Raw genomic sequence first — 26,032 nt, 5'->3', positions numbered from 1 at the left:
TGAGGAATTATTGTAAATTTTATTAGATAAATAAACAATTTTTTAGGTGAAATCTTTTATAATATTATATATCATTTTTGTAAAATTATTTATATTAAACTTTTTTGATGTTATTTTATAAGATCTTTTTAAGGATAATATTTTAATGTGACAATTGTCATAATCGTTATTTTTAAAGTTTTTTGATTTTTTTTTGACGAAAATACGTTAAAATAAGTATATGTAAAAAAATACATCTAAGCGGTTTTGAGTAGAAAATTAAATTCTGAGTTTAATGATATAATTATATTCAAAATTACGTTTAAGATGTTAGCCTTTCCCCCTTAAAATGCTTTCGCGACATAAAAATTATTTTGTGAACCGGAAACGTAAAAAAATACATCTAAGCGGTTTTGGATAGAGAATTAAATTCTGAGTTCAATGATATAAATATTATAAAAATTACATTTAAGATGTTAGCCTTTCCCCTCTTAAATGCTTTCTCAAATTAAAAATACCTTTCTCATTTACTTCTTTATCAAGTAATTACAATATATTTATAATTACTTAATATATAAAATCATAACCAAATATTAATTTAAAAATATAATTAATTTAAAAATAAATATAATATAAAAATTGAAAAGATCTTAAAATTTCCATATTTTTAATATATTATAATGTAATGTTATTATAATATTTTTTCTCTGAAAAAAGCGATAAATCAATCAAATATCTCATTAATCATTTTCTTTATTTTTATTTTCAATATTATATTTTAGCCTTTCGTATTACCAAGCCTTTCGACTTATAGACCTACCCATAAATTTATTTTCATTTCAAAATATAATATAAATAAAAAATATTAAATCATATTATGTTTATTTGTTGATAATAATAAAATATTTACATTAAATATAAATAAAATAAATTATTTTTCTAAAATAAATAAATAATAATTAATGCTAGGCATCGATGCAGAATTTTTGACTAATTATTTTTAGCCGATTTTTAGGGTAAGCCTAATTAGGCTTAGGCGTAGTTTTTAGCCGATTACGCAACACTACCTGTAATTAAAATAATAAATACTTGCATTTGTAATTATTTAAATTAGAGACCTGCAGATCTGGCCTGCCCGGGTTTAAAATCAAATATTTTAAATTGCCATTATTAGCTAGAAAAATAAAATATATTATAATTTTAAAAAATCCGGGCAGGGCCAAAAAAATTATTTTAAAAAATCCAAACCGGACCTTGCAAATGGTACATCTGAAGCTCTCTGATTTAAATATTTTTGAAAGTATTTAGTATTTGTATTTAAAATACTAAAAAATGAAAAGTATTTTGTTTTATTACGATTTTCAGATGAATACAAATACATTTTTTTATTATTTATTATAAATTGAATATAAAATGTAAATCCATATTTAATTATTAAATTTTTGACTTAGAGAAAAAATCAACACCTTATCAATATCCTATTATTTGTAAGCGAACGCGTTTATGAACGAAGTTCGTATTTTTGAAAATGGTGAACGCGTTCCTTTTATTTTTGACGAACTTTGAACGTGAACGCATTTCTTTTTTATAACGAACTAGTTCGAATTTAACATTCGTTCTATTTTAAAAACACCTTTTATTTTTATTTATTTGAAAAATTTAATATTAATCCAAATTTTTTAAGAAAAATTTCTTGTATTTTATAATCAACTGTTTTTCCTTTTCACTTTCATTTTTTTTAACATACCATTATTATAGTTAATTAATTTGAATATTATTGTTTATATTTTAATTTAATAGATTTGCATAAGCATGTATATTATTATTTCATCATTATTATCTTATTCTGAAAATTTAAAATCAGATGAATTAACATTACCAATGCCCAAATATGATAAATATTTTAAAGTAACATCCTATATTGAAGGAACTAATTCAATACTAACCAAATGTAAAATGTGCCCAAAAAATATTATATAGTTTCAAAATCTTCAAGTTTCAATTTAATACGACATTTGATTGTAATATTAATTATTAGTAAATCATTAAATTTGAAAAAAAAATGCATTTAGGTTTAAAATTAAAAAAAAATTAGTGGCTAAATTTTGGTCAACTATTGATAGACGCATTATTAAATGGAATTAATAAAAATATTAAACCTATTAATCAAATTAATTACATATATTTTATTTTTTCGGCAATGTGAGGTAGTGGTAGGCAGGGTAATTTTGTTATTTCGGCAAAGTATACATTGCCGAAATAACCAGGCAATGTGCACATTGACGGGTTAAATCAGGCAATGTGTAATTGTTATAATATTATATTATTAATAATTTTTTCGGTATTATTAATAATTTTTTAAGATTAATATTATGTTTTAATTTTAAATATATTTGAAATTTAAATATATTTGAATTTGTTACAATATATATTTGATTGATATTTTTTTTTAAATATATATATTTTTTTAAATTTATATTTGATATATCTTTTGATCGCTAATTTTTTTAATTTTTGTGTTATATGATTTTTTTAATAAATTTTTTTGATTGATATTTTTTAATATACATTTTTAAAATGTTTATTATATATTTATATTTAATGTAATTTTATCTATTATATATCTTTTGATAGATAATTTTTTAAATAATAGTGACAAATGTCATAATCGTTATTTTTAAACTTTTTTTAAAGTAAATGGTTGAAAATATGTTTTGTAAACATGTTAAATTAATATTTCAGTGAAAGTGTACTATGGAAAAGTGACAATTGTCATAATCGTTATTTTTGAACTTTTTTTAAAGTAAATGGGCAAAAATATGTTTGGTAAACATGTTAAATTAATATTTCAGTGAAAGTGTACTATGAAAAAGTGACAATTATCATAACCGTTATTTTTGAACTTTTTTAAGTTTTTTTAAAGTAAATGGGCAAAAATATGTTTGGTAAACATGTTAAATTAATATTTCAGTGAAAGTGTAGACGATCATTTAAAAAAATGATTTTCAGTAAGGATGACTTGAGTTTAATTGAAATTCAAGATAAGAATAACATTACGAATCCAAAATGTTTTTGAAAGAATTTCCAAACCGAAACTGATCTATAGCAGCAGAATTGATTTAAAAATTAATAATCATGGATCAGCAGTAAAATCTGTACGATGATGGTAGACCATGCAATGTAGAGGTCTGCATTGGGCGGGGTTTAGGCCGGGTAAAAATTTTTTCAAGAATGAGCAGGCAGGTGGGCGGGCTGGTTAAAAAAATTTTTGAAACTATTAGCGGGCGGGTTAAAAATTTTAACAATGGATGGGCAGGTTAAGGAAATTTAAAATTTTTGTTCAAAACAAACTAAAGAAAAATCATAATTAATTAAATGATCAATAACAATATTTCTTTTTTTATTGTACCAATCGTTTTTTTAAGTGAAGAACACTTTACTAGTTTTTCGACATCTTTATCTAATAGTTCCCATTATATATAATGTCTCGTAATGGATTTCATTGATGTAATTCCCAGATGTCCTGTATGCAATATATGTAAAACTCTTTTTTGAAGTGAGTACGGAATGATTAATCTGCCATTCCAAAATAAAATATCGTCATCATTTTCTATTTCATCTATTCTTGTTCTAAAATTTGTAATTCAGGTGCTTGATCTTGTATATTTGTACCATTTATTAATCTTTTTGTTGGCTTTCGTTCCCTCGTTGGATATTGGGTTTGAATTCCTTTTTGACTTGGTTCCATTGTTTCTACTGTTTTATCATCTCCTAGCTTTATTGATTTGGTTTCCACTGGTTCTTCCCTTGTTCATAGTTGGTCGATATTTTGCAACGATTTTTTCTTTTTCTTCTTTCCTCTTCCAGGGTTGTAATGGCGGATTCCCCGGGTATAAGGCAACACTTGGTATATCTCTGTATTGTTTTTGAAATCCAAGCTGTTTACTAGTTTTTCGACCTGCCATATATAATGTCTCGTAATGGATTTCATTGATGTAATACCCGGATGTCCCATATGCAATATATGTAAAACTCTTTTTTGAAGTTAGTAAGGAATGATTAATCTGTCATTCCAAAATAAAATACCGTCATCATTTTCTATTTCAACTATTCTTATTCTAAAAGCTTGTAATTCTGGTGCTTGATTTTGTATATTTGTACCATTTATTTTTTTACTCTTCTTAAAATTGGATCTTTATGGGTTTCCTCTCTAAGTTCTTTTCTTGATAGAGTTAATGTGTCATAAGTAAGATTTCTTATATTTCACTGTTTTATTTTCACTTGTTATTCTATCATCATTTTTCTCTATTGGGTTTCGCGATAAAGCATCTGCAATTATATTATTAGCCCCATTCTTGTACATTATATAATCATATGAAAATAATTTATAAGCCCAACGTAATAATCTTTGGTTTGTTAATGAGCTTAAATCTCTGTTATTACCATATATCTATATTAAAGGTTTGTGGTCTGTTCAAATTTTAAATTTTCGTCCATACAGAGAGTTATGAAATTTTTGTACGCCGTTTATTATTAGTTTTGCTTCTTTATCTATTGTAGAATAATTCTTTTAAGCTTCTAGTAAAGTTCTTGAGGTGTGAGCTTTTGGAAATTCGTTACCATTATCATATTTTTGCATGAGTACAGCTCCAAATATTTGATTAAATGCATCTTTTTCTAATATTATCTCGAGGTCTGGTTTATAAAACTGTATAGTATTTTGTTCTGTTACTTTTCCGAATAGCATGAAACGATTACAAAAATAGCACGGTATTTTATTTTGGAATGGCAAATTAATCATTTAGTACTCACTTCAAAAAAGAGTTTTACATATATTGCATACGGGACATCCGGATCTCACTTGAGGAAGAGGATATACTTCAAACGGATATCCTACTTTGGTGGAAACGACAAGAGATTTACCAATATCAAGATTAGCAAGAAAAATATTGGCAATTCCTGCAACTAGTGCTTCTTCTGAACGAGGATTTAGCATTGCTGGAGGGTTTTTAGAACAAAGAAGAACGTGTTTGAATCTAGAAAATGTAGATTCATTATTATTTTTGCATTATAATTACATATAATATCAATTTTATATTTATTTCATAAATATTCTATTTGATCAAATAAATTGTCCATAATTTAAATTAAATATTTTTTTTATACTTTAAATTAATTTCCTAAAACTTTTTGTAAAGGTGTAATGCTGAAATATTTTTATTAGATTTAAAAAATTGAAAGAATGGCCATAATTAAATTTTATAAGCGGACTTGGATTAAATTTTTTTATAAATAATGGGCGGGGGGGGGTAAAAAATTTTAATTGGCGGGCGGGTAAGGAATTTTAGACAAATGGGTGGGGCGGGTATATATTTTTTTGAAAACTATAGGCAGGTTAAATTTTTTTTAAAACATTAGGTGGGCGGGCTTTTTGTCCAAAAACACGCCCAATGCAGGTTTCTAATGCAAAGGTCGTAAGTAATATAGAAAATCATGATTCTGTTGAAACAGTCGCATTGAGCCAATAATACCAAACAATTTGCCAAATATCTCAAAAAAATGGTACTTCAGGCATCGGATTATCCATAAAGAGTTGTAGCTGAAATGTTTAAAAAAGAAACTGGCCCATGACACATCTGATGCGAATAAAACTGCCAGTCTGGAATGTACCAAATAGCTTCTACAAAATACCCTCAGAGGTTAGTTCATTTCATATGATCAATGGTTGAAAAACTGTTTACAGTAACTCCATCAGTAAATCGTAAAATGATAGGGTGTATGTTGCAGTTTCAAAAAAAAAACAAGTTGCCAATAGATTACTTCGTACTCGTTCAAAAATTTCTAAATCCATCATGGTTCCAAGTCTTACCTGCAGAGAGCTAATCTTTATCAATCAAGGGGTCAAAATTAAAGGTGCACATTATCGTGACCTTCTACCCGATGAGCGGTTATTGTCTGCTATTAAAAAATTGTCGGGCAGTTAATTTTTCATATTCCAACAGGACAGTGCTCCCGCTGACCGAGCCAGAGAAACTGTGGATGTGCTTTCAAGAGAAACTCCAGATCTTATTTCACATACGCTTTGTCCCCTACCCAATAACCCTGATCTTAATCCGGTCAACTACAAGATATGGAGCGTCCTTTAAGAGCGCGTATAACAAACATACATATACGACGTTGACCATCTCAAACAGCGATTTGTGGTGTAATCGTTTTGATAAAGGTATTCTTGATTATGGCGAAATAGCTTTAGATAGTGTTATTATTTGCTTAGTCGTAAAATTTAGGATCCAATTTTATGCTTAAACCTGCTTTGAGCAAAGACCAAATACATAAATATTCCGTAAGATATACCCAGCATTAATTATTATTTATTTTTTGTAAAATAATTTATTTTATTTATATTTAAATATTTTATCATTATCAACAAAAAAACATATATTTGCTACTGTAATATTATTTTGTGTGACAAGAAAAATGGGAGAAGAAAATAAAAACAAGTTTTGGTGCAGAATTTGACGCTGAGTTCGAATCCGATTTCCAAATTTTCCCTACACGTCAAGTTTTAAAAATATTACCGTATAAAGACAACTTTTCGAAATCTCAAAAATGATAAAATTTAGGTCTTTATACGGATATATTTTAAAAAGTATCGAATAAAAATCCCTGAAAATTGGTGATAGTGTTAAACTTATATTTCTTTATAAATTTATTAATTTTTTATCGATTGGTTTTTGAGAAAAATGGTAAAGAATTTCGTTTTGGTGGTCTTAAGTTTCAATTTAAATTACTATCAAAATTATTAACTTTAGAAGATAAATTTTATATAATTTTGCTTCAAATATGCTCAAGATTATATAATAATTCTAATTATGTTTCAAAAGTACTCTATGCCATGAAAATTCAACCAAAATCTATAAATTAAAAAAGTCGGCACAGATATTTTCGAACTTTTTAATTTGTACACTTTTATTGAATTTTCTCTGCATAAAGCATTTTTAAAGCAAAATTAAGGTAATATTTATCTTTTTTAGTTTTATTTAGTAATATTTTATGCATTTATGATCAATTTATATCAAAATCAGAAATCTGTACCCACTTTTTTAATTTGTACTCTTTTTGAATTGAGCATTTTTGAAGCAAAATTCATTTAAAATGCAATAATTGGTAATTTTTTCATATTTTTTATTAATATTTATCTTTTTTAGATGTATTTAAGAATATTTGTTTTTTTAATCAATTTATATCAAAATATATGACTTTCCAATAGAGTACCTTGAACCCGTAGCATGGGCAATAAATAATAATGCCAAATAACGAGTAGGAAGAAAGGAGAATTATTTTTTTTCGCGCTTAATTTTTCATAAAGCGAAGAGAACGAAAGCCACAATAAATAAATATATTAAATGTAAGCTATATTAAAAAAGATTTTATAAATAAAGGTAAATTTAAAAAATATAGGTTGTTTAAAAATTGAGTAAGAATTTTATAAAAAAAAATGTATAATAATAAAGGAAGGTTTGCTGCAAAAATTAAGATATTTTTTTAGTTGTAGGGATCATTAGAACCGGAGTTATAAACCTTCAAAAAGTGCTAAAAATGACCTTTTTGGCCACTTTAACCTAAAATAAATAAAAAAACCTGACGTGCTAGAAAAAAACTGCCAGCGGATTTAGAATATGCATAAAAAACTGTCTTAAAACATGTATATTTTATTTTCTCCCAAAAAATCAAGTCGAAATTTGTCACACAGTGTTATAGTTTTTTTTATTAAGTGGTGGTTTTTTCTAAATAGTTTTTAAAAAAATAATGAAATTTTTTTATATTATCTTATTAAGGGTAATATTTTAATGTAACAATTGCACTTGAAAATCTAAAAGATCATACATCGATCTCATGCGTCTTTGGGATGTGTCACATTTTTCAATTTTTTTTGCTTATTCGAAGATTTTTTCACGAACTTTTCAAATAGAAAAGAAATTTTTTGAAATGATTTTAGAAATAAAAAATCAATCAGGGGATTTTATCAATTTAAAAGAAATAAGCAAATTATATTCTAGATATCAATAAAAGTGTTACGAATACGCAAAATTTTACCTTATTATATTTAGCATGGAAGGTAGGCGGTTTCACCCTAACCGACCTCCCTCTCCGTCTACGGTTGAAACTTACTCTCCGTCTACGGTTGAAACTTAATCTTAATTATATAACAAACATTTTATCAATATATTATAACATTACTTAAAATAAATTTATTTATAATTTACTAAAGTAAATATTATTTATTTAAACATCTACGTTTTTCATTGGGAATATGTTAAGTTTTACTAAACAAAAGAAAGGTGTACTATATTTAATGGTAAAATTTTTCTTAAATTTACAAATATTAATTAATTCAATCATTTGAATAATATTTTTTAAGTGAATTAGCATAAAAAGTACCAAGTTCACCCATATTTAGAGCTTCTATAATATTCTATTTAGCATGATGCTAATCTTGACAATTTTTTATCATTTTGCCAATAATGTATTTATTTTTACCAAACGAGTTAAAGCAATAAAATGTATTAATTATTGATATATGTTTCATAATTAATGTTTCCAGAAGTTTGATTGACTTCAAGCTTAAGACTTTTTTTTGTAACCCCTCTTTTCTCCTTAAAAAAAACTACGCTACCAGTTATATAATTATAAAATTATTCGTGTAGTTATATAATTATAAAATGTTGTTTACAATTGCAATAAATTAACACCATATATAATTTTTTTTTGTTGGTTTATTTTGTATCGGGTATAAATATAATTATGGATTTTATAAAATAAGTAATCCAGATTATAGAAAAAACGCCGCATTGAAAAAATATTTACATTATCCAAAAAGGATTTTTTTAAATTTAAATCCAAATTATTTTAAAATATCTGATTTAATCTAAAGGATAACATGCTTGGTGTAACATGTATTTTGTAAGGGACGTGATGTTGCACCATTTCGCGGTTACTATAATGGCGAGGGAGAATATAAGATTTAAAAAAATTTAATTTCCAAATTTATATATATTTTATTTCTAGGTCTCACTACTCCCTGAAAAATTTGAAGAGCCTCTTCAAAATTTTAAAATTTATTTATATACCAAATGTAATTTTGATGTTGGCTAAAAAAAGAAAATAATTATTTTAGCTTTAAAAAGGGAATTTTGGATGTTAGTTAAAAAATGGTAATTTTGAAAATAATTTTTTGAGCTCCCTGAGATTGTATAGGCTAGTGAGGCCCTTGATTCAAATAGATAAAACCACGAAATTAATTAATATTAAACAATCAAGCTTTAGATAAATATGTTTTATGTAAGGCAATCCAAAGTCGGGTTGGGGCCTAGTAAAATAATTTGGATCGGACATTTAAAAAAAAAGTTAAATAGGGCGGGCTTAAAAAATATAAAAGCTTTTTCTTCTTTTATCACAATAAAATTTCACTATATGGACAAAGCATAGTGATTTATACTTCATATCTCATCAAAATTCGTCTAATTTCGATTTTCTAATTAAAATTCCGAAAAATTGAATTTGAAAGACTATAACACTCTCATTCCAAATATTAATAAAATTACCTCACCTTTTCATGCTTGTCTTGATCCGGGTAAGATAGGGTAGGATTAAAGGCACCAGTCACTGATCCAGGGTTCAAATAAAATTTGCCACCGAGTTCGAAGGCCTCGAATTTATGAGTGTTTCCAGTTATTAAGATATTTACCTCAAGTTGACGTTGAAGGGCCAATAGTGAATACTTATTATCTTTGCTTGGAACAGGAATTAGCTAAATTAAATTTTTCCCAATTGTTAATTATATTTTATAGCATTATAATTTGATTATCGTCCTTATTAACTTATTTTTTGGCGTTAGTAAGTTCGATATCTTATTCTAGAAATAGGCCCGATTCCTTCAAAAATATTAAACTGAGAATAAAGTAATATTTTTTAAGGAAAGTGGGAAAATACTAAGTGCTTGAAAGAAAAATATTTAGAAAACATCAGGAATACAAAATATATTATGAGAATTGGAGAAACTAAAAGGGGAAATGTTGGGACTACGATTTAATTTGTTTTAATTCATATTCATCAATTTTAGTGTATTCAAATCCGTTTTTAAAAACACCAAATTTTATATGACCAGAGATTTAATATAAAGACTTATAAATAATGCAGGTATTTAGCGTTTTTTAAATCAGATCGGGCCAATATTTTTAAAAACCCGCTTCGATTCGATATTTTTAGTTTTTACTATTTTATGATTTAATATTTTTTATTTTATTTTATTTATAACTTCATGATATATTAAAAGGAACTTAAATTCAATTTATTCATAATGTTTAAAAAAAATCGAATACTTGTAAAATATAGTCTAGCTAAAAATTTGTATTAACTTTTGTTTTATTATCTGCAACAAGAAAAGAGTTTAAACATATCAAACGAGTCACATTCAGCTTCGGTTGTTAAACAGTTTGGTTTGGCCAATTTTTAAAAACAACTAACCTCAAAACGGGAGGAGATAAATATACATGGTTTTCGGATCTTCCTTTTATTTAAATGATGCCAGTTCCTAACATTCTCTGTTCCGTTGCTTTCCTTCCAAACTAGCACTGAGGTAATGCCCAATTTCAAGTTTAACAACTTTAATAATGGCTCTAAGTGGTTTGATGTTATTATTATAAAGTAGGATTGCTTAACTGGGCATGTCCTATATTTTTCACAGAAATAATGCTTCCGCTAATTTTAAAACTATAGCATTGATTTTGTATAAATATTGTTCGGTGAAAATTTTGTGGATCGACACAGCCCTATATATTTAGTGATGGGAAATCGGATAGCGAACTCTGCTTAAGCCTCGAATTTAAAGCAAATATTTTCATCTCAGCCCCAAGGTTCGATACGAATTTTTGACTTTGTATTACATCATTACCGCATAACCTTTTTCGCGAAAGGTATTATAGCGAATGTCGATTACCGAGAATACATAACCTCCAAAACTTTATCGTGAATGCATTATAGAGAATATATTACTGAGAAAACAATATCGTAAATACATTATAACAAATGTATTACCGTTCGCGAATATATGACCGCTAGGGCTGTGTCGATATAAAAATGACCTGGTTTAAATTATATCGAAATTGGTAAAGGATAGGCTAAATTTATAATGCAAAATCATATTGGAATGTTAATAAACTTTAAAATATGTTATCAAGTAAAATTATTTAACTAAAGGGTGGTCAGTATCAACAAATGAAATAGGCCTATGTTTTGGATAGGGTTTTTTAAAAAAATTGCCGATCAGATCAAATTTTTGAATCAACGGTTCTAATGCCCTAAATTAATTTTTATTTATAAAAAGTTTTAATGTTATATCAACCAGAAGCTACTTTTAAAAATAGAGCGCTATAGCTACCGCTATTTTTTCAAAAAGGTAGCGCACAATTAGCGACTTTTTACGGTACTTTCGATTTTTTAAAAAATATTTTTTACGTCTCAATTTCCACAAATAAAAAATATTAGCATAAAAATACGACTTTAATTTTAAATATATATAATTTATTTATTTTTTATTGCAATAACATTTCTATACTGTCATATCCATCTAGAGCGAGGACCAGAAAGTATTTGCTGTACTAAGTATTTGAGTATTTTTAGATTTAAAAAAATGCGTCATGTAGCGCTCTAAAGCTATCGCTACTGAAAAAATGAAGCGCGCTAACACTGATATTGACAATATGTTAACGAATAAAATATTATCTATCACTATGGTGCCAATTATGAGATAGACATATTTATAACCAGCTCATTTTAATATTAGTCAGTGTTGTTAGTCGACTGTCAAAAACTGAGTCAAGTTTTGGGTCAAAAAAAATCGACCCAAACTGACTTGAATTATGAACTCGGGTCATGAACTCAAGTTTATAAAATATTCGTCCTTTAGTGTCGTCAACTTGAGGACGAATATTTCAGATTTATTATTATCAATTAAGATATTTGTTCTGTTTTTTACTTTAGACTTCTAACTTGAGTCGTGAATAAGAATTATAGAATTCGAGTCGAATAGTTCTATGTTTATGAAATTGAATAGACTAGAGGACGAAAATTTCAAATTAGTTATTATTAATTAAGATATTTGTTGTTTTTTATATTTTTTTACTTTAGACTTTTAACTTGAGTCGTGAATAAGTATTATATACTTGAGTCGACTAGAGGACAAATATTTCAGATTTATTATTTTACATTTTTTTACTTTAGACTTCTAACTTGAGTCGTAAATAAGAATTTATTCTTTTCTTTATATTATTTTTATAAATATATCTATATTTTAAGTTTATTATTAGAGGTGGTTTTTTCTAAATAATTTTTTTATAAATAATAGTGTTGTTAAACGGCTAAGCCGAGTCGACTTAGCTACGACTCGAGCCTAGTTTCTAGTCGATAAAACGGCTCACTTAGTGGGCTCGCTTAGTCGGCTCACTTAGTCGACTCAGAGGTTAGCTTGAGTTTAATTTAAATTTAGAGCCAAAATTTATTTATTTATTTTTAGTGAAATAATTTATTTTATTTATATTTAATGTTAATATTTTATTATTATCAAACAAAAATTTTTTTTTAATTTTATTTGAAATATGTTTTGATCTTATAATAAAAATGAATTTATTTATTTATTTGATTTTTTTAAATAAAAAAAAATTCATATTTTCGAGCTAAAAATTTTAAGCAAAAAATAATTTTTGAAATACAAAAATATTTTTGAAACATAATTTGTTGATTTTTTTCTAAATTTTTAAATTTTTTTTAAGAAATACTTTTGTTAATTTTATCATAAATAAATAATCTTTTAGGTAAAATCTTCTATAGTTTTTTTATATTATTTTTATAAATATATCTATATTTTAAGAATATATAAAAGAGCTGGTTTTTCTTTTTCTAAATATATCTATATTTTAAGTATATTAAAAGAGGTGGTTTTTCTAAATTATTTTTTTTATTAATATTTATGTCAAACTTTTTTTTAATGCGACAATTGTCATATGCGTTATTTTTTAAGATTTTTGGACACAAAAGGGTTATAATATAATTTATATTGTTAAGATATTATATTATAAATTCAATGAAGATGTTCACTGGAAAAATGATAATTATCATAATAGGTAGATATTTTTGAACATATAAGATTTTTTTGTGACGCTAATGGGCAAAAATATGTTTCTTTAACAGGTAAAATTTAATGTAGATGTACCCTAGATAAATGACAATTGTCATAATAGTTATTTTTAAAGTTTTTTAAATTTTTTTGACGTAAATAGGCTAAAATAAGTACTGCTAACATGTCTAAATAAAACTTCAGTGAAGATGTACCCTAGAAAAGTAACAATTGTCATAATCATTATTTTTAAAGTTTTTTTGACTTAAATAGGCTAAAATAAGTATTGCTAACATATCTAAATAAACCTTCAGTGAAGATGTACCCTAGATAAGTGACAATTGTCATAATCGTTTTTTTATAATTTTATTGATGCAAATCGATAAAAATTTAGATTTTAATCATGTTAATTTAAAAGCTCGCGTGTTGTTATTATGGCATTTATATATCAAATTGTTTAATTAATTAAAAAGTAAATGTTTAGCATGAATTATAATTTTATTCATATAAATAAAACTTATATTTATATATTCGTTTTGTTTAAATCAATTTATTTTATATTAACCTATTAAACAATTAATTTAAGAATGTATATAAATTGTTAAAATTTATTAGATAGTGAATGATAAAAGTTATATATTTAAAATAAAATTGTACCTTTATATTATCATCATCTTATGCCTATAGCCTTGCATACTTTTTCATGTATATTATCACATGTTTTATTTATAACTACAGGTAAATATATAAAAAACTCTAATATACCCTCTACTCGAACCCTATATTTTAAAAATAATTTAGCTTAAAATTTTTGTTTGAGATATCATTATTTTGTCAAATAATTTCATATATTTAATCCTTATAAAAAACAAAACGCTAATATTCTTCTGTATCTTCGAATTCATGAAAAATAAACATAGAAAACAGACTGAATTTACGCTAGAGTCAAGTTCATTTCATTACAAGATCATTTAGTTAAAATATCTATTTTATATCTTACGTCGATTCGATAAAACTATTTTATAAATTTTAAAAAAAATAAATAGGGACGCATTTTTTAACTATATATATTCTTTATTTATAAAAAAACATTCACTTTATATTAAATGTATAAATAAAATTTGCTAAAAAAATTATTTCCATAAATCTTCCTTTAAATTTAAAATATTAATGTCCCAATGAATTTAATGAAAGATATTCTTTCAGAGTTGACGATGACATTCTGTTTCTTTTGTTGGTATAAATATCGGCAGCCCTTCAAAACAATCTTTCACTCGCAACCGATGTTGTTTGTTGCCCTAAATAATCTCTCGCCATATTTGACAACCTAGGGAATCTCTTGGAATTTCCAGACCACCAACCAAGAACATCCACTGTTGTCTTAGCCACAGGATCCGCCAAATAATCCTCAATCTCGTCTAAAGCCGGATTTTGCTTAACACAGGCATCTCTAAATATTAAATATGAATGATTGTATAAAAATAATTAGAATTATATTTACCTTCTCAACTCATTCAATATATTTACCGACATCTTAGTAGAGTCGGGATCCTCATAATCATATTCTTGACTGGATGAAGCTTGATAATTATTAAATAAGTCTTTAAATCTTTCATAATATCCGGATGAATTCATAAAACTAGGGATAAAGATTTTCTTGATCCTTGGGTCAAGAAAACTACCTACGTAGTTTTCAAATTTTGTCATGAGGGATTTATATATGGCGCATTTTTTTAACATTATCATGGAAGCCATTTTAATAGCCTCATTAGAGTGATAGACAGCATGCCTATCTAACTCCCTATAAATTTTGTCGATATAGAGAATTGACATCCCTATTGTAGGGGATTTTTCAGATGATATTTCACATGTTATTTTATAAAATGGGTATAAAAATAATTCTAGTTGCCTTAAAAAATCGCAGTCGTCACTATTTAAGCAAAAATTCTCTTCCCCAAAAATATTCTTTCCCAACTCTATCACAGCCTGGATATTCTAAAAAAAATAAATAATTATTAAACATTAAATATTTTTATAATACTTTATTAATACTCGATAACATTATGTATTTACTATTCCATCGAGTTACCACATCCATCGGTATTGGCACACCACTAATCTTGATGAACTGTTGCATACATTTAGAACTTCTATGCAATTTTCTAACAAATTTTTCTACAGTAGATAACTCGTTAGAAAACGAATCGATGCCTTCCTTCACAATTATATTTATTATATGTGTCAGGCATCTCTGACTGTTAATGCCTTTTTTGTATTTAAATTGGAAATTTTGGTTAATTTAATCCAGTGATGCTTTAATATTCGACCCATTATCATGGGTGATGGTTAATATTTTCTTTTCTATTGTAAAGTTTTTAAACACGATATAATTAATTCACATATGTCCTCCCCTTTGTGAGGGTATGGAAACAATAATAAAATGTCTAGGATATATAAGATAATTGATTACTCGCGGTGGCAAATCACAAAGGGGAGGACATATGATGTGAATTAATTATATCGTGTTTAGAAAACTTTACAAAAGAAAAGAAAATATTAACCATCACCCATGATAATGGGTCGAATATTATAGCAGCACTGGATTTAATTAACCAAAATTTCCAATTTAAATACAAAAAAGGCATTAACAGTCAGAGATGCCTGGCACATATAATAAATATAATTGTGAAGGAAGGCATCGAATCGTTTTCTAACGAGTTATCTAATGTAGAAAAATTTGTTAGAAAATTGCATAGAAGTTCTAAATGTATGCAACAGTTCATCAAGATTAGTGGTGTGCCAATACCGATGGATGTGGTAACTCGATGGAATAGTAAATACATAATGTTATCGAGTATTAATAAAGTATTATAAAAATATTGAATGTTCAATAATTATTTATTTTTTTTAGAATATCCAGGCTGTGATAGAGTTGGGAAAGAATATTTTTGGGGAAGAGAATTTTTGCTTAAATAGTGACGACTGCGATTTTTTAAGGCAACTAGAATTATTTTTATATCCATTTTATAAAATAACATGCGAAATATCATCTGAAAAATCCCCTACAATAGGGATGTCAATTCTCTACATCGACAAAATTTATAAGGAGTTAGATAGGCATGCTGTCTATCACTCTAATGAGGCTATTAAAATGGCTTCCATGATAATGTTAAAAAAATGCGCCATATATACATCCCTCATGACAAAATTTGAAAACTACGTAGGTAGTTTTCTTGACCCAAGGATCAAGAAAATCTTTATCCCTAGTTTTATGAATTCATCCGGATATTATGAAAGATTTAAAGACTTATTAAATAATTATCAAGCTTCATCCAGTCAAGAATATGATTATGAGGATCCCGACTCTACTATGATGTCGGTAAATGTATTAAATGAGTTGAGAAGGTAAATATAATTCTAATTATTTATATACAATCATTCATATTTAATATTTAGAGATGCCTGTGTTAAGCAAAATCCGGCTTTAGACGAGATTGAGGAATATTTGGCGGATCCTGTGGCTAAGACAACAGTGGATGTTCTTGGTTGGTGGTCTGGAAATTCCAAGAGATTCCCTAGGTTGTCGAATATGGCGAGAGATTATTTAGGACAACAAACAACATCGGTTGCGAGTGAAAGATTGTTTTCAAGGGCTGCCGATATTTATACCAACAAAAGAAACAGAATGTCATCGTCAACTCTGAAAGAATGTCTTTCATTAAATTCATTGGGACATTAATATTTTAAATTTAAAGGAAGATTTATGGAAATTATTTTTTAGCAGATTTTATTTATACATTTAATATAAAGTGAATGTTTTTTTATAAATAAAGAATATATATAGTTAAAAAATGCGTCCCTATTTATTTTTTTTAAAATTTATAAAATAGTTTTATCGAATCGACGTAAGATATAAAATAGATATTTTAACTAAATGATCTTGTAATGAAATGAACTTGACTCTAGCGTAAATTCAGACTGTTTTCTATGTTTATTTTTCATGAATTCGAAGATACAGAAGAATATTAGCGTTTTGTTTTTTATAAGGATTAAATATATGAAATTATTTGACAAAATGTAATGATATCTCAAACAAAAATTTTAAGCTAAATTATTTTTAAAATATAGGGTTCGAGTAGAGGGTATATTAGAGTTTTTTATATATTTACCTGTAGTTATAAATAAAACATGTGATAATATACATGAAAAAGTATGCAAGGCTATAGGCATAAGATGATGATAATATAAAGGTACAATTTTATTTTAAATATATAACTTTTATCATTCACTATCTAATAAATTTTAACAATTTATATACATTCTTAAATTAATTGTTTAATAGGTTAATATAAAATAAATTGATTTAAACAAAACGAATATATAAATATAAGTTTTATTTATATGAATAAAATTATAATTCATGCTAAACATTTACTTTTTAATTAATTAAACAATTTGATATATAAATGCCATAATAACAACACGCGAGCTTTTAAATTAACATGATTAAAATCTATATTTTTATCGATTTGCATCAATAAAATTATAAAAAAACGATTATGACAATTGTCACTTATCTAGGGTACATCTTCACTGAAGGTTTATTTAGATATGTTAGCAATACTTATTTTAGCCTATTTAAGTCAAAAAAATTTAAAAAACTTTAAAAATAATGATTATAACAATTGTTACTTTTCTAGGGTACATATTCACTGAAGTTTTATTTAGACATGTTAGCAGTACTTATTTTAGCCTATTTACGTCAAAAAAATTTAAAAAACTTTAAAAATAACTATTATGACAATTGTCACTTATCTAGGGTACATCTACATTAAATTTTACCTGTTAAAGAAACATATTTTTGCCTATTAGCGTCACAAAAAAATCTTATATGTTCAAAAATATCTACCTATTATGATAATTATCATTTTTCCAGTGAACATCTTCATTGAATTTATAATATAATATCTTAACAATATAAATTATATTATAACCCTTTTGTGTCCAAAAATTTCAAAAATCTTAAAAAATAACGCATATGACAATTGTCGCATTAAAAAAAAGTTTGACATAAATATTAATAAAAAAAATAATTTAGAAAAACCACCTCTTTTAATATACTTAAAATATAGATATATTTATAAAAAAAATTATTTAGAAAAAGAAAAACCAGCTTTTTATATATTCTTAAAATATAGATATATTTATAAAAAAATTATTTAGAAAAATCACCTCTTATAATAAAATAAACTTAAAATATAGATATATTTATAAAAATAATATAAAAAAACTATAGAAGATTTTACCTAAAAGATTATTTATTTATGATAAAATTAACAAAAGTATTTCTTAAAAAAGATTTAAAAATTTAGAAAAAATCAACAAAATATGTTTCAAAAATATTTTTGTATTTCAAAAATTATTTTTAGCTTAAAATTTTTAGCTCGAAAATATGAATTTTTTTTTATTTAAAAAAAAGTAATAAAAAAAGATATATATTTTTTTTTACATGTATTATTTGAAATCTAATGATATATAAAAAAGAAATATAGTACATACTCGGAAAAAAAATATATATATATATTAAAACATAACTGTTTAATTATAACGAAAAAATATTTTTTTTTTGTGGTTAAAATCTAAATATAGTTGCGATGCAAAATATATATAAAATTAACAATGACTATATTTGATAAACTAGGAGGGAAATGGGAGTGTTTCGAAGAAACATTTGTAGTTCCCCTTTAGGATTTCAAATTGGACTTTTTGTTTAAGAGATAGGGACTCGTTTTTGACCCCTGTCCTTAACGAAATTCTTCTACCCAATTGATTTAAGAACTTTAGGGATTGGGGACCGGGGTTTCCAAGGACGCTAAAAATTAGGGGAATAAATATAAAAGAGTTAGGGAGGAATCTATATTTATTAAACTTATTGGTTTCTTGTAGTTCCAAGGGGTCGGTATTTCCGTTAGCCGGAAAGGAGGTAACACAAGAGACGTCCCAGACAAGTCTTTTGCCGCCGTGCCAAGACGTTAAAGACATGCCGTCAGGGCGCTTACCGTCAGCATTTAGGAGCCCCAATGGCTCCAAGCTATTGGGGAAACCGGCCGAAATCAAGGCTTTGCCGATTAACCTATTAAGGTTGTCGTGCCTCAGGAAACGGCCACTGACTTTGAGGCACGAGAAACAATGTCTAGAGAAAGGATCAACCTGTTTGTGACAGGCGGCACAGGTGTCCACAGAAGGGATAAGGCAACCAAGCCTATGGCCAATGGCAGTTTGAAACTCATCGTCTGTGAGTAACGTTTCCTTTTTACCACTCGGAATCGCGTCTAGCCATTCATGGCCGTTAGAGTTTTTTTTTGCGTTTCTGAGCAGTTGAAGGTTAGTTAGCTCAGGATACATACAAAGTTTTTCAAACGAGCATTGAAGCATAGGGACCAGGAAGCTCTTTAGATGGCAGGAAATTGGCTGCTCGGAGCCTTGGGTGATTAGAGTAAGCCACTCTTGTTTAGCTGAAGATAGAAGGGGATCGTTTAACTCGATAAGCGAGGAAATAGAATCGGCGAAGGATATTCGAGATGAAAGAAAACACGCAATTGCCATAAGGAAGGGGGGTAACAATCCCAGTCCACCCTGGTAAGCGGGCATAGAGGCGAGGGACCAATTGAAATCGGAAAAATTTAAGCCTAAAAGGGATTCGATAAAATGTTTAAATTTTAATTCGAAGACCTTAAGGAGAGTATTGTACTGGAAAACGGGGGAAGATTTAAATAAATGTAAGAATTTAGGTAGAAAAAGACATTTTTTGGTGAGAAAGAAGAACTGATGTTTGGGGAGATGAGGAAGATTCTTGAGTGAATTGGAAAGGGAATGGATCAAATCCTCAAAAGTTTTTTGACAAAAGGAGATTGAAAAACCAATAGGGGAACCTAAAAGACAGAGTTCCTCATGCGGAATGATTGTAAAATCTAAGGGAGGAATAAAATCCTTATTGTTGAGGGAGGAAATTTCACACTTTTTCCTATTTAGAGAAAGACCAATTTTCGAAGCTTCCATTTCAACGTACTCTATGGCCGACATAACATTGGATAAAGAACCGCCAAAAGAGCCATCGTCGAGATACCATAAATTAAGGTCTAATTGGAAATTAGTCTTTAAATTTTTGATCAAATCATGAATCCCTATAGTAAAGAGCAGGGGGCCTAGAGGATCACCTTGCTGTATCCCCTCTTCGGAGGAGATGGAAAATTCCCCGAATTTGAGTAACGAAGGGAATCCATAACAGGAATTAAGGAAATTCCCATATTTTGGGAAATGGTGTAAAAAAGATGGTAAGAATGCCCTCCTATGGATGGTGTTGAAGGCATTTCTGAAGTCTAACTTGCAGAAAACCTTATCGGCCTCAGTATTTATAAAAATACGCGCAACATGTGAGGCCACTTCACACCCACCTCTCACTCCAAATCCTAACTGTGAAGGAAATAAGAAGGAACTAGCCTTAGGCCGAATCCTATTTACGATAGCCTTGGCGACTAAGCGACGAAAGAATGACCCATAAATAAATCCATTTTTATTAAGATCAAAACATATTTGAAATAAAATTAAAAAATTTTTTTTGTTTGATAATAATAAAATATTAACATTAAATATAAATAAAATAAATTATTTTACTAAAAAATAAATAAATAAAATTCTACATTATTATTTAAAATATCTCATTAACATAAAAATAAAATTTGGCTCTAAATTTAAATTAAACTCAAGCTAACCTCTGAGTCTAAGTGAGCCGACTAAGCGAGCCCACTAAGTGAGCCGTTTTATCGACTAGAAACTAGGCTCGAGTCGTAGCTAAGTCGACTCGGCTTAGCCGTTTAACAACACTATTATTTATAAAAAAAATTATTTAGAAAAAGCCACCTCTAATAATATCCACAGAACGAACCTATTAAAAATAAACTTATAGCGTTATTGAAAAAAATGCTTTGAAAACCCTAGAAATGATAATGCAAGAACTGTTAATTTCAAGATATCCTTTTTTTGTCGAGGAAGTAGAGAATGGATTAGAGGAGGATAACTTATCTCAATTCTTTGAAGCAAATAACAAAATAATAAATGTTTTTAATAAATTCCCCACGTTAAAAGAGTTATTTATTAAGTATAATACCGCAATCACCTCATCTACCCTTGAGCGCGTTTTTAGTATAGCTAACGCCGTATTAACTGCCAAGCGTTCTTGTCTATCAGATAAAAATTTTGAAAAATATTGTTTTTAAAAATTAATAAGAAAAATTTTTTATAAATAAAAATATCTTTTTATTTGATATATTATTTTGAATTTATAATTATATTATCAAAATAAAACTATATTATTTTTTAACATGGCTAATATTTGTGTGAATAAAAGACATTTATTTATATTAGAAAGTTTAAAAAAAAATTTATCATATTTTTTTTGAAAGTGAACTTGAACGTGAAAGTGTTCGATTTTTGTCAATGAATGTTGAACGCGTTCGATTGTTTTAGAAATGTTTACAGCACTAATAAAAATAAACAAAAATACATAACTTAATTAATTGTGTTTTTAAGTGATACATGTATTAAAGTTGATAAAATAAAAAATTTTGTTTGATTTATTTTTCTATCTAGTAATTGTAACAATTTAAATTTTTCTTTAATTCATATTAGAAATTATTTTCTTTTTTTTTGAAATTTTTAAATCAAAATATAAAACATTTTTTTGGCGTTTTAAAATAATTCCGATATAAAAAAAGAGGATTCAAAACAACAGACCGGTCAGGAAACTTTCTTAAAATGTGTAGCAGCATGCCCAGATTTAATAAATAAGTATCGATATACCCATTCTAGATAAGAATTTGGTACAAACTTTATGGCCGATTTATTTAATTTCATCGCTATTTTTTAAACACGTATTGATTTTTTATTCTAATATTAGAAATGTGTCTTGGACAAGTACATTTGATATTTTTTAAATATTTAAATACTTATTAACCATTAATAACTAAATAAAATAATTATCAAAAAGAAGAACTATAAAAATACTAATTATATATATAGATGAGGAGTGCTAAAGAAAATTAACCAGCCATCTCATAGTTTTCATTATTATCACAAGTCTGCCTAAAATTCAAATAATGGTTGAGATATAATTTTATTCAGATACCTGCAAAATATTTTATTATTTGAGAATATAGTATTCAATCAAAAAATGTAAATTGATCAAATAAAATGAGGAATGAGGAATAAGATAATGAAGTATATAATTGGTACACGACTCAAGTTGGAAGTCTACGGTAAAATAATGTAAAAAATAGAACAAATATCTTAATTAATAATAACTAATTTTAAATATTCGTCCTCTAGTCAACTCAAGTTCATAGAACTATTCGTCCTCTAGTCGACTCAAGTTCATAGAACTAATCGTCCTCTAGTCGGCTCAATTTTATAATTCTTATTCACGACTCAAGTTAGAAGTCTAAAGTAAAAAAATGTAAAAAAACAGAACAGATATCTTAATTAATAATAAATCTCACTAGAGGACGAATATTTTATAAACTTGAGTTCACGACTTAAGTTAGTCGACTAGTTCGACTCGAGACTCTGAGTCGGATGAACTCGACTTTTTAACAACACTATTTGCAGTCATAAATATCGGGAATACAATATCGCGACTTTTTATAAATTTATTTAAATTTGACAAATGATGGATTTAATTATGCAAAATAGTGTTGTTAAATGGCTCGATTTAAGCTAATTTTTAAAAACTTAAACTCAATATTTTAGCCAAAAATATTGCCTAAGCCTTAAGATTTCGCTAATAAATGTCAAACCTTTATGCCATCTATGAGCAAAATCTTCAGTGCGTTCCATTTTTCTGGAAAAAATATTGAGTCGCCGTTTTTAAAAATCATCTCAAATCGAGCTGCTAAATACGAATATAAAATATTAAACATCGTCACCACTGCAATACCTCGTGAGTAGCATTTTTGAAATTGTTCAGGAGAGAGAACTATTTTAACTGTTATTATAATTATAAAATATTATACAATGAATTTCTTATAATATACTTCTTCATTAGAATGATTTCAATAAAAAATATATTCACATATGTGACCCCCATGCCACTTACGAGTTTTTGTTGATCAGTTACGAGGTTTTGATATGATAGCTGACTTAACCCATTTATCCAAAAAAAACGTATTTTGAAAAAAATGTTACTTACTAGGTCTTGCAGGACGTAAAATTCCTTTGATGATACTTATATATTTTTTCTATTGTTTAATATGTAATTAATTAATATCTTTTCATTTTTGAGTATTTTGGAAACTATAATTTTGTTACCTTTTAAGAATGGCCCCAATACTATATTTTTCCACATGCCTTGTTTTCTTTAAAAAAGGTTCTTCAAGAAGTCTACTTACACTCGAACTTATTTAGAAAAATTTTAACCTTTTTTCAAAGAATTAATACGGAAACGTCAACAAAAGACCGATCTACCCAAAAAAATAATTTTCTTACTGCAAAGTTTTGCTATGGCAATTATTCACTTTAAATTGTCAGTTTTATCTCGTACATATTTTTAATCATTAATTAACATTAATACTTCTCTCCTCTAAATTCTTCTAGCTCCTTACATTTCCCATTTTAATTTTCTTAACTATATACTTCATCTAACAGGTGGCATTTTATATTCGAAGTTATATTATCTAATATATATAACCTCCATAATCAAAACATTGGTTTTCGTATCTTCCTAATGTATTTAAAATTTAAGGAGTCTATATAGTGTAATGTTATTTTTTTGCTCTCTACGAGAATCGAACCACAAACCTCCCGTTTCAAAGTTGTATGTTTTAAGCATGCACCAACTTGAATATAATTAAATATAAATTTAATAGCTGATATTTTTAAAATTCTGCCGTTTATTACTATACTAGCTGACGGAGTTGAAGGGTAATTATTTAGTTTGTGTGTATGGTACTAAATATACTTTATTAATAAATTTTATATAAATATTAAAATTAGGAGAAAAAGAGGTAAAATTGTTGCAATGTACCGGAGCATGTATTAGAAATATCAAAATTTAAATTTGTGATGAAAATCATATTGAATAAAATTTAAAATAGAGATGCTTTAAGATTTTTGAATTTTAAATTTGGGTTATACATTTGCCTGAAAATTTTTTTTTGCAGACATAACCAGGCCTGATCAAAAAACCAAGTCCCATGCAACTTTCATAAAATTTTGCCATTTATTTTTATTGTAATTTAATAAAAATGTTTTAAATTTAATTTTATATTTAGAATAAAATTTAGATTTGTGATAGAAATCATATTGTGTAAAATATAAAATAGAAATGCTTGAAAATTTTTTAATTTTAAATATGGGCTAGACATTGGCATAAAATAATTTTTTGCAGAAATCGCCAGGCCTGATTAAAAAACCAAGCCCATGTACTTTCATATTCTGATTTTATTTTTAAATGAATTATGACTTTTATATATTTTATTTCAGTTCTCAACTAACAAAATTATTATGGTCTTTGGCGGGCTTAAGAAAATTTTCCCAACAATATGGTTTTCAGAGATTTACCTATCTTCAGGGTTGGGAAAAAATTACAAAATTATTATGGGTTGGCCAGGTTTGAGAAAAAAAATTTCAGGCCAATGTCTGGTCCATATTTAAAATTAAAAAATTTTCAAGCATCTCTATTTTAAATTTAATTCAATATGATTTCTATCACGAATTTAAATTTTATTCTAAATATAAATTAAAGACATTACAATAGAAATAAATGGCAAAATTTTGGGAAAGTTGCATGGGACGTGGTTTTTTGATCAGGCCCTGCAAAACAAAATTTTGAGGCCAATGTCACATTTAAAATTCAAAAATTTCGAAGCATCTATTTTTAATTTTACCCAATATGATTCCTATCACAAATTTAAATTTTGATATTTCTAATACCCTTAATGCTCACGGGTTACATTGCTACAATTTTACCTCTTTTTCTCCTAGCATCTTTAGTATCATATACACAAACTAACTAATTATCCCTCAACCCCTTCATTCTTTATTATACAAAAGATGTACTTAATTTAAATAAAGAAATACTATATCACAAATACATAATGAAATGGCGAAATGGGTTTCAAAGTCCTCTGGTTACTCAAAAAGTGAGATTACCTCTTACTGCTATTTGCAAATAGGTTTGGTTTTGAGGTATATAAAAAAAGTTCCTAGGTCTCGGTTGGTCTAATAAAAGGCTCAATAGTTAATTAAAATGTTTTGATTATTCACAAGTAACTCAATAATGTAAATAAAACAAAACAAATTTTTATTTTTACATGGAAATTTTTATATTTTTAATAAAAAATAACATTTATTTCGAAACAATATTTTGCTTAGAAAAAAAATAATATTTGTTTCGAAGCAATGCCATAAAGAAATAACTCTTTTTTTAAAAAAAAATGTTTATCGGAAAAAATAACTGTTTCGTGAAGTAATGTCTGATAAAAACAATCCACCATGGGAAGAAGTAATTTTTTTATTTATCCCATAATGGGGGCATAGAGTTCAAATAAATTTTTCTACTGTACCCATAATGGGGAACGTAGTCTCCGATATGAGAATGAGGCTTAATGATAAATACTGCCAAGTCAACAAGTAGTAATTTTCTAAAACACAACCTATTGTACTGAACGGCCAAAATATGTTTTAAAATGCAATAAAATCCATTTTTTTTTATATATTAGGTAATGGAACCACATGGGCGGGCACCTATTATACAATCCCCCAGGATGGAACCATCATGTTGACGTCAGGAAAAAAATATAACCCTTGCTGGACTTATACTCAGAA

The 26,032-nt window shown here is 26.8% G+C and overlaps 1 protein-coding gene across 1 annotated transcript in view; it reads right to left on the bottom strand.

Moving 5' to 3' along the window:
• Positions 1-26,032, bottom strand: part of LOC135931108 (vacuolar protein sorting-associated protein 29-like) — a 38,554-nt gene that overhangs the window by 7,689 nt on the left and 4,833 nt on the right. Inside the window, exon 5 of the mRNA XM_065467989.1 lies at positions 9,589-9,790. Within this exon, the coding sequence (XP_065324061.1) occupies positions 9,589-9,790 (202 nt within the window). The remainder of the gene's footprint in view (positions 1-9,588; positions 9,791-26,032) is intronic.

This window comes from Gordionus sp. m RMFG-2023, chromosome 1 (genome assembly GCF_954871325.1).
Source record: "Gordionus sp. m RMFG-2023 chromosome 1, tfGorSpeb1-WG-v2, whole genome shotgun sequence".
Lineage (NCBI taxonomy): Eukaryota > Metazoa > Nematomorpha > Gordioida > Chordodea > Parachordodidae > Gordionus > Gordionus sp. m RMFG-2023.
This window is presented reverse-complemented; position numbering and strand designations above follow the sequence as displayed.